This window comes from Zea mays, chromosome 7, assembly GCF_902167145.1.
Source record: "Zea mays cultivar B73 chromosome 7, Zm-B73-REFERENCE-NAM-5.0, whole genome shotgun sequence".
Taxonomy (NCBI): Eukaryota; Viridiplantae; Streptophyta; class Magnoliopsida; order Poales; family Poaceae; genus Zea; species Zea mays.
The window spans coordinates 129,050,944-129,061,483 of NC_050102.1; the positions used below are offsets into that span (position 1 = coordinate 129,050,944).

Genomic DNA, 10,540 nt, shown 5'->3' on the forward strand with positions numbered 1-10,540 from the left:
GGGATCTCCACCTCTCTCACGCCCGTCTCCGGCCACCTCGCTTCTCCCCCCTTCGCGCTCGCCCACGCGCTCGACCCATCTGGGCTGGGGCACGCGGCACACTCACACGTCGGCTCGGGGACCCCCCAGTCTCGAAACGCCGACACTAGAGGTTTCGTATTTAGTGGAGGATCTTGATTTTACCTTCTTCCTCTTGCCGTCCTTTGCCATGAGGCACTTGTGGCCGATGTTGGGGAAGAGGAGTCCTTTGGTGACGGCGATGTTGGCGGCGTCCTCGTCGGAGGAGGAGTCGGTGGAGCTCTCATCAGAGTCCCACTCGCGGCATACGTGGGCATCGCCGCCCCTCTTTTTGTGGTACCTCTTCTTTTCTTTCCTCTTTGCTTTGTTGTTATCCCTGTCACTGTCACTTGATAATGGACATTTAGCGATAAAGTGACCGGGCTTACCACACTTGTAGCAAACCTTCTTGGAACGGGATTTGTAATCCTTCCCTTTCCGTTGCTTGAGGATTTGGCGAAAGCTTTTGATGATTAAAGCCATCTCCTCATTGTCGAGCTTGGAGGCGTCAATTGGTTGTCTACTTGGTGTAGACTCCTCCTTCTTCTCCTCCGTCGCCTTGAATGCCACCGGTTGTGCTTCGGACGTGGAGGGTTCATCAAGCTCGTTGATCTTCTTGGAGCCCTTGATCATACATTCAAAGCTCACAAAATTCTCGATAACTTCCTCGGGGGTCATTTGAGTATATCTAGGATTACCACGAATTAATTGAACTTGAGTGGGGTTAAGGAAAATGAGTGATCTAAGAATAACCTTAACCACCTCGTGGTCATCCCACTTCTTGCTCCCGAGGTTGCGCACTTGGTTCACCAAGGTCTTGAGCCGGTTGTACATGTCTTGTGGCTCCTCTCCTTGGCGAAGTCGAAAGCGACCGAGCTCCCCCTCGATCGTTTCCCGCTTGGTGATCTTTGTTAGTTCATCACCCTCGTGCGCGGTCTTGAGTAGGTCCCAAATTTCCTTTGCATTCTTCAACCCTTGCACCTTGTTGTATTCCTCTCTATTTAGAGAGGCCAAGAGTATGGTTGTGGCTTGAGAGTTGAAGTGCTCGATTTGGGCCACCTCGTCCTCATCATAATCCTCATCCCCTACGGATGGTACCTGTGCTCCAAACTCAACAACATTCCATATACTTTTGTGGAGTGAGGTTAGATGAAATTTCATTAAATCACTCCACCTAGCATAATCTTCACCGTCAAAGGTTGGCGGTTTGCCTAATGGAACGGAAAGTAATGGAGTATGTCTAGATGTACGAGGATAGTGTAAGGGGATCTTACTAAACTTCTTACGCTCGTGGCGTTTAGAAGTTACGGAGGGCGCATCGGAGCCGGAGGTCGATGTTGATGAAGTGTCGGTCTCGTAGTAGACCACTTTCCTCATCCTCTTGTGCTTATCCCCACTCCGATGTGGCTTGTGAGAGGAAGATTTCTCCTTCTTCTCTTTGTGGTGAGAAGAAGATTTCTTTTCCTTCCCTTTGTTGGAGGAGCTCTTCTTCTTCTCCTTCCTCTTGGTGCGGGACTCTTCCGATAAAGTGCTCCCGTGGCTTGTGTGGGCTTTTCGCCGGTCTCCATCTCCTTCTTGGCGTGATCTCCCGACATTACTTCGAGCGGTTAGGCTCTAATGAAGCACCGGGCTCTGATACCAATTGAAAGTCGCCTAGAGGGGGGTGAATAGGGCGAAACTGAAATTTACAAATATAAACACAACTACAAGCCGGGTTAGCGTTAGAAATATAAATGAGTCCGCGAGAGAGGGCGCAAAACAAATCGCAAGCGAATAATGAAGTGAGACACGCGGATTTGTTTTACCGAGGTTCGGTTCTCTCAAACCTACTCCCCGTTGAGGAGGCCACAAAGGCCGGGTCTCTTTCAACCCTTCCCTCTCTCAAACGGTCCCTCCGACCGAGTGAGCTTCTCTTCTCAAATCAAAGCCGGGAACAAAACTTCCCCGCAAGGGCCACCACACAATTGGTGCCTCTTGCCTTGATTACAATTGTGTGTTGATCACAAGAACAAGTGAGAAAGAAAAGAAGCAATCCAAGTGCAAGAGCTCAAAAGAACACGACAAATCTCTCTCGCTAATCACTAAAGCCTTATGTGGAATTGGAGAGGATTTGATCTCTTTGGTGTGTCTAGAATTGAATGCCTAGCTCTTGTAAGTGGTTGAGAAGTGGAAAACTTGGATACAATGAATGTGGGGGTGGTTGGGGTATTTATAGCCCCAACCACCAAACTTGACCGTTGGTGGAGGTTGTCTGTTCGATGGCGCACCGGACAGTCCGGTGCACACCGGACATGTTCGGTGCCCCAGCCACGTCACCAATGCCGTTGGATTCTGACCGTTGGAGCTTTTGACTTCTGGGCCCACCTGGATGTCCGGTGCACACCGGACATGTACTGTTGGATGTCCGGTGCGCCAGTATGGGCGTTCCTGACATCTGCGCGCGCTGCGCGCGCATTTAATGCGTCGCAGGTAGCCGTTGGCGCCGAAATAGCCGTTGCTCCGCTGTTACACCGGACAGTCCGGTGTACACCGGACAGTCCGGTGAATTATAGCGGAGCGGCTGAAGTGAATTCCCGAGGCTGGCGAGTTCCGGAGGCAGCTCTTCCTTGGAGCACCGGACACTGTCTGGTGTACACCGGACAGTCTGGTGAATTATAGCGCGAGTGCCTCTGGAAATTCCCGAAGGTGGCAAGATCGAGTTGGAATCCTCTGGTGCACCGGACACTGTCCGGTGTACACCGGACAGTCCGGTGCCCCCAGACCAGAGGTGCCTTCGGTTGCCTCTTTGCTCCTTTGTTGAATCCAAAACTTGATCTTTTTATTGGCTGAGTGTGAACCTTTTACACCTGTATAATCTATACACTTGGGCAAACTAGTTAGTTCAATTATTTGTGTTGGGCAATTCAACCACCAAAATTAATTAGGGACTAGGTGTAAGCCTAATTCCCTTTCAGTAACCAACCTCTCTTTGAGGTGGCAGGCCATCCACGGTTGGTCACAAGACTGGACAAATAACACTAATTCAGTCTTGAACTCCACCTCTATGCTTGCGCCTTCTTAGGGTCATCAAACAGCCATGGACCCTATGGCCTTGTCATGATGAGCATGACTTTGGGTTCGGCTCTAAGAGGTTGTGAACCATCCACAATGGTGTAAAGAGCCCTCAGATGAACCTAGATCTCGCCCTAGAGAGGGATCTCATCATGGTAAGATTCTAGGGTCATCTTGGGGTCGGCAGGCCACCCAAAACAACTCTAGCCGATGTAGAGTCAGATATAGGTGAAAACTGATATGTGGAATATATAACTAAGCTAGGCTACATCTACTCCTAAGGCATGAATCATAAAGAAGGTAAATAGATTGGTTCAATTGAAATGTGTTCGGGGGTTCTCAATCGGTCGTACCCTTTAATATTTATAGTGGGGAGGTATGGACCCGTTCCTAGACGAGATCCAACAGATTCCCATGGATAGGTTACGATAATGACGCGTGAAATAAGTACTCTCGCCGAGTTAATCTGGTCGCGGACCATCCGGGCTAACCCCGCGGACCGTCCGGCCATGCCCAGGTGCCAAATATGGTGCTCAACACATGCCCTGCCTTTTGGTGGAGCTTGACGAACCAAAAGCATTTAGTACTACCATCCACTTTTGGGAAACAATAGATTATGCAACATGCCTTGTTCCCAAAATATAAACTCTAGCGCGATGTAAGTCGCTGGCTCTTGTGATCAGACAATATAACTATTTGATAAAAATCTAATGCATAGAGGATGTTTAGGATTGCAACCTCTTCGGTCATAGCTACCTCATCAACATGTTAATAGGTAAAAACTTGTGGTGCCCACCAGCCGGAATAAGCAAATAGATTTGTCTAGTAGTACGAATTCATCATCATACCACCGCACACTTGAGTAGGCCAACATATCTGCAATGAGTAGACAGGAAAGTACCATGACATCCCTGAAGGCGAGTAAATAGGCGATATTGATTGCACCACTCTTCAGGCCGATTTAGTCGGTCTAGTGGCGGTTTTCTTAAGGAATCGCCACTAGAAATAGCATTGGCATTTGATAATTGAAACCGCTTGTAAAAATTAATCCATATCGTAAGCTTTGAGCTCTTTTCTACTAGTGGACAACGCAGAAATCCCTCGGGTGAACCTGGATCTTGCCCCTGGGAGGGACCTCGTCAGGTTAAGATCCTAGGGTCGTTTTGAGATCGGCAGACCACCCAAGACGCCTCTAGATGACGTAGAGACGAATAGAGATGAAGATTAATATGTGGAATCTATAACTAAGCTATGCTACACCTGCTTCTAAGGCATGAATGATAAAGAAGTAAATATATTGGTTATTGGAATGTGTTCGGTGGTTCTCAATCGGCCGTATCCCTTTATATTTATAGGAGGAGGTCTAAACTCGTTCCTAGGCAAGATCCAACATATTTCCATGAATAGGTTAGGATAACCACATGTTGGGTAAGTACTCTCGTCTGAGTTAATCTGATCGCGATTGTCCGGGCTAACCCGTTGACCGACCGGGCCACAAGGCTTGACCATCCGGTCGTTTCAGGTATCAAATATGGTGCTCAACAATATGTATGTTTTCCCTGGATTTACTGGTGTTTATTTTTCAAAATTACTCGTCTTTTTTCTGTCCATGCTAGCTTCTAGAGGTAGGGAGGAGCCACATTGTTAGAAGCATCGAATACATGGTGCAATTTAATCTCATATTCTAACGACAATAGTGAGCTCTGCAAAATCTCTCTAAATCCATGATCTTAATCACCAAGCGCATCCATCGGCCACTCGCTTCTTCGTGGATATGATACATCTCATACATGACTGACATCAGAACGTCGTCGGCCAGGAGAAATATATAGTTGTTTCAGTCTTTCAGACAAGGAAAAAAGTTAGGTCAAAGAGAGGACAGGGACCAAAGAACTGATATTCTGAACATTCACCACCTTTGCGTGGAGACTAACGACGATGGCATCCTCGTACTCCCTAGTCCCTAGTACCCTTAGTTACCTAATAGTCTGGCGGTAGGTTGATGCAGGGAAGACCACCAAGAGTATGCTCGCGACCTCAACAAGATCCACAACAATGTGTTCCTTCGGTTACTAGGCAAGGGTTGCAGTGCGCTCACGCTCTCGGACAGCAGCCACAACGACCTTGGTGGTCGCAAGAGCCGCTACGAGGGTGGAGTGAGCAGCAGCGACATAGAAGTGAGTGAGATTATGGGTCGCGGGAGCTACGATGGCTAGCCAAGTGAAGCAAGAGGGGCTGAGATCCTGAGCCACGAAAGCGCCAGCAGCGAGGCCTGCACCCAGGCCGAGTCCATGTCCCCTGAGACAAGCAGTACACAGGGGGCCAGTCAGGGCTGGGTCTCCAATGGCACCAGGATGGTGAAGTCCTGGTGGCCTACGCCCATGCTAAGGACGGTTGCGCTAGGGCCAGCGGTGCCTAGGCAAGCCAGGTTGAGACTGCAGTGGCGCGCACCATGGCCGATGATGGTGGCAGTGAGGCTGACGAGGCCTCGACTGGCTGCACCGAGGGCAGTAGAGGGCTGGACAGTGGACACAGCCAGGGCGCTCGTGTCGGAACCGCCGTTGTCGGCGCCAGAGTGCCAGACCCTGTGAGGCCGACGATCGGGGCGGCACCATGAGGGGCAGTACACAATACACACAGTCTAACAAGTGCAAAATGTGCATCTCTCTTGTTTATCTTACCAAGAAGAAAGTTGGATTGCTATCTTTCTTGTTCATTGCGCGCTAATGTCTTCCATCAACTACGAGCAGGCTGGCAACGACCTTCGCAAAGATCTAGCCCTTGCTTACAAGACCCTCGGCGTTGTGTTTGGTGGCCTCGTCACGTCTCCCCTCTACGTTTATCCGTCAATGAACTTGTCATCTCCCACGAAAGATGACTACATGGGGTTATACAGCATAATGTTTTGGACTCTTACTTTGATTGGTGTGGTCAAGTATGTAGGCATAGCACTCAACGCCGACGATCATGGTGAAGGTAACTACCGTGCCCAAGCTGCCTTTCTTCCTCTTCAGCTTGTGGCCATTTAGTTTCTAGAAAAAGACTTGTCTTTACATGAGCAGATCGAATATTGCTTTCTAACACAGTAACAACAAGAGCATGCTTATTTTTCTGTAGGGGGTACATTTGCCATGTACTCTTTGCTGTGTAGGCATGCTGATATAGGCATACTTCCTTCCAAAAAGGTTTATTTGGAAGAGGAGCCACTGCTTCGAAATCAGTCTGCAGCAGCTAGAAGGCCTAGCTGGCTGGGGAAATTCTTTGAGCGAAGCATAACAGCCAGAAGAGCGCTGCTGTTCATGTCAATACTGGGAATGTGCATGCTCATTGGGGATGGCATACTCACTCCTGCCATTTCAGGTTTGTCCCTATGCTTAAGGCAGTCTTTTTTTTTCTGTGATCCCAGCGATATGTGTCAATTCATCCTTTACTTTACCTCATCGTTTCAGTTTTATCAGCGATCCAAGGGTTGAGAGGGCCATTTCCATCCGTCAGGAATTGTAAGTTGGTTTGACAGATGTAACCACTTGGCCTTGTTCGGTTATTCCTGATCCATGTGGATTGGAGTGTATTGGACGGGATCGAGACGGATTTTGACTTGTTATGGATTGAAACCGACTCAATCCCACTCAATCCACATGGATTGAGAGCGAACCGAACAAGTAATAACAACAACAATCTTCTGACACACATGCGTTGCTAATACACTGGGCATCCTCCCTTTTGAATATACCACAGCTGTAGTGGAAGCTCTGTCTGCCGTGATCCTTATCGGCTTGTTCTTGCTGCAAAAGTATGGGACCTCGAAAGTGAGCTTCCTGTTCTCACCGATCATGGCGGCGTGGACCTTCACCACTCCAATCATCGGCCTGTACAGCATCGTTCATTACTACCCCGGCATCTTCAAAGCCATCTCACCGCACTATATCGTCCGTTTCTTCCTGAGAAACAAAAAGGAAGGGTGGCGCATGCTCGGTGGAACTGTTCTATGCATCACGGGTAACAACTTCGCCACCACCATGCATGCATTTGAATTTGATCCACCAAACATGATGCAGCACTAACATAACCACGGATCCTGCATGCGTACAGGCGCTGAAGCCATGTTTGCAGACCTTGGCCACTTCAGTAAGAAGGGTATTCAGGTTGTTTATTTTCATCAACACTACACTGCAACTTTGAGATCCTCTCCTTGTGAGCTGTTCATGCTATGGCCAGTTCAGCTAAACGCCGCCGTGTCCGTGTCTTGTTTTTTGTTTTCAGATAGCATTTCTGTCTAGCATATACCCTTCTCTGGTGCTCACATACGCTGGGCAAACAGCGTACCTCATCAACAACGTCAACGACTTCAGTGACGGATTCTACAAGTTTGTTCCTCGCCCTGTTTACTGGCCCATGTTCATCATCGCGACGCTGGCGGCGATCGTCGCAAGCCAATCCTTGATATCCGCGACGTTCTCAGTCATCAAGCAATCCGTTGTCCTGGACTACTTCCCGCGCGTTAAGGTGGTGCACACGTCGCAGCACAAGGAAGGGGAGGTTTACTCCCCAGAAACCAATTACATCCTCATGGTGCTTTGCGTTAGCGTCGTACTAGGCTTCGGAGCTGGGAATGCGATCGGGAACGCATTCGGTAAGTGGGTTCTGCAAAACGCTCTGCATCTAGCTGCTGCTTTGTTCCTGCATGCTGGAGAATTGATGCATGCGTGGTTGTTTTGTGGCTGCAGGTGTTGTGGTCATCATGGTCATGCTCATAACCACAGTCATGCTCACCCTGGTGATGATCATTATATGGAGAACGCCGCCTGTTCTTGTGGCGCTCTACTTCGTGCCTTTCGTCGTCATGGAAGGGTCTTATGTCAGTGCAGTCTTCACCAAGATCCCCGAAGGCGGCTGGCTCCCCTTTGCGGTGTCCATCATCCTGGCGATGGTCATGTTCGGCTGGTACTACGGCAGGCAGCGGAAGACGGAGTACGAGATAGCGAACAAGGTGACCGTGGAGCGCCTCGGCGAGCTCCTGGCGAAGCCGGAGGTCCAGAGGGTCCCCGGGCTGTGCTTCTTCTACAGCAACATCCAGGACGGGCTCACGCCCATCGTCGGCCACTACATCAAGAACATGAGCTCGCTGCACGCGGTCACGGTCTTCGTCACCCTCCGGTACCTGCTGGTGGCCAAGGTGGACGAGCGGGAGAGGGTCCTCGTCGCGAGGCTGGGACCGGACGGGGTGTACGGCTGCACTGTCCAGTACGGGTACGCGGACAGCCTCAGCGGCGGCGACCTCACCGCGCAGGTCACGGGCTCCCTGCGCCGGCACTTTGGGACGGCGGAGGCCGGGGCGGAAGAGGCCGCGCGCCTGGAGGCGGCGAGGACGAACGGCGTCGTGCACGTTCGGGGTAAGATGAGGTTCTACGTGGGCGAGGACGCCGGGTGGTTCGACAAGGTCATGCTCGGGTTCTACGAGTTCCTGCACGGCATCTGTCGCTCCGCGCTGCCGGCGCTGGGGACGCCGCTGCAACAGCGAGTCGAGATCGGCATGCTGTACAAGGTTTGATCGATCAAGGTTATCAAATGCGCACATAACCAATATACGCAACATCAAAATAAGTCAATGAGTATACCCGTGGCGTGTCATAGTGTGATTGTGTTCAAGAAATTCACATGCATGAACAGAACCTAGTAAAAAGCTGCGAATGAAGCTGCACAAATTTTGTTTTGCCGGTTTGTATGGCATGACATGGTTACTGGCAAGGACCTTTGTTTCACTTTTTCAGTTCTGCAGCAGTGCTTTTCGGTTGCCTTATTCAAAATAGAACAGTTCGCATGCAAAAAGGTGACTACCAATTCAAAACAGAACAGTGGCATAAAAACAAGAGACTAAGGCTTGTTTGGTTCGTTACTAGCTGTGGCACACTTTATATAAAGTCAGTTGTTCGAATTTAAGAATTAAACTTAGTCAGAAAAGTTAGATAAATTGTCACAAATTAGACAACAAACCAAACATATCATGAGCGCCGATTTGGAAGTACTCTCCAGTGACTTCGGCTCCTTGCCGGAGCCCTTCGAAACGCTCTCCTAAAAACAGCTCCGCGTAGAGAGTCGGAGGATTGCTGGAGCCGGAGGAATGCTGGAGCCGAAACCTAAAAACTAGCTTCCCATGGCTCCGCAACCACGTAGCCCTCTCTCCCCACCGTCGCACGCGCCGTGTCCCTAGCAGATCCTTGTGCTCGCACATCCAAACACAACAGAACACAGTGAACACTCGCCTCGTAGCTCCTTCCCAACGCTCGCTGAATGCAGTTTGGTTTCAACAAGTAGCAGCGTTCAGACTATCGATAGGGTACTGTTTCTTTATATCATATTTATATTATATAAATAGACTTTGTTCTAATAAAACATAAAAATGTGTGCTCTGTTAGAGCTGATTTGATGATCGGGGATCCTGAGGGGAAGAAATTCTCTTGCTATTCAAAATTGAATTGCAAGGGGATTCCTCCCATGGATCCCCTAGGGATCCATAATTACCAAATCAGTCCTTAAGATGTGTTTGATTTGAGGTCAAAAAATAATGAGTCGAGGAAGACAGCCACCTCGATTTTTGGGATCACTCCTCCACTAAAAAATATTCGGGTGTTCACATCGTCCCACGTGACTCTTATCCACTAGTAGAAAAGAGCTAAAAAACTGTGGTAGGATTTAATTTTTACATGCAGTTTCATTTATCAAACGACAGTGCTATTTTTAGGGCGGTTTTTTAAAAAAGTTGCCACTAAAAATCATTTTTATCCTATTCTTTTAGTTTTTCAAATGACTTCGTGTAAAAAACCACCAACATAAAAGTTGTAGACCTCTAGAAGTTATGAAATTTTATAGTTGTCAAGTTTTTCATTTAAAATTATTTCGGCTCTCAAAAAAATGCATCCAAATTTGTCAAATATAAAATGTAAATTTTGCAAATGACTTCGAATGGGAAAAGTGTCAAAACAAAAGTTGTAGAATTCAAAAGTTACGAAACTTTGTAGTTGACAATTTTTTCGTTTGAATTCGTTTATAGCCTCAAACAATCAATTTACACTCAGTTGGTTATAATATATGGGCAATAAAACTGTAATATAGATATAAAGTAAATGATAGGCGGAGTGGTAGAGGGGTTTTGCGCGATAGGGAGGTTGGGGTAACCGGCCGCGACAAATGTCGTGATTTGGGACAAAGATGGGCAGTCGCTTAAGGCCTCCCTGCTAATAAAAATATTTTTGCTATTTTTAACCCATTTTTATGTTTCTTGGAAAATATTCAGTTACCCGTCTGCAGAAAAAATTATTTCTATTGACTCTTGGTACTGACAATTATAAAAAAATGCCAGTGCAAATAGGTTTACAGGCCTCCCTCCCAATAAAAATATTTTTTTGTTATTTTTAAATTCATTTTTATGTTT

The 10,540-nt window shown here is 48.1% G+C and overlaps 1 protein-coding gene across 3 annotated transcripts in view; it reads left to right on the forward strand.

Annotated features, from left to right (window-relative positions):
* Positions 1-8,882, forward strand: part of LOC100383808 (uncharacterized) — a 29,798-nt gene extending 20,916 nt beyond the window's left edge. The window contains exons 1-8 of one of the 3 annotated variants that reach the window (NM_001368211.1): positions 5,225-5,765; positions 5,859-6,084; positions 6,226-6,468; positions 6,558-6,608; positions 6,847-7,107; positions 7,201-7,253; positions 7,372-7,741; positions 7,836-8,659. In NM_001368211.1, the coding sequence (NP_001355140.1) occupies positions 5,958-6,084; positions 6,226-6,468; positions 6,558-6,608; positions 6,847-7,107; positions 7,201-7,253; positions 7,372-7,741; positions 7,836-8,659 (1,929 nt within the window). In that variant the 5' untranslated portion in view covers positions 5,225-5,765; positions 5,859-5,957. Of the gene's footprint in view, positions 1-5,224; positions 5,766-5,858; positions 6,085-6,225; positions 6,469-6,557; positions 6,609-6,846; positions 7,108-7,200; positions 7,254-7,371; positions 7,742-7,835 lie in introns of those variants that run through there. The other 2 variants (XM_008653526.2, XM_008653529.3) reach the window with 2 other exon arrangements.
* The last annotated feature ends 1,658 nt before the right edge of the window (positions 8,883-10,540 follow it).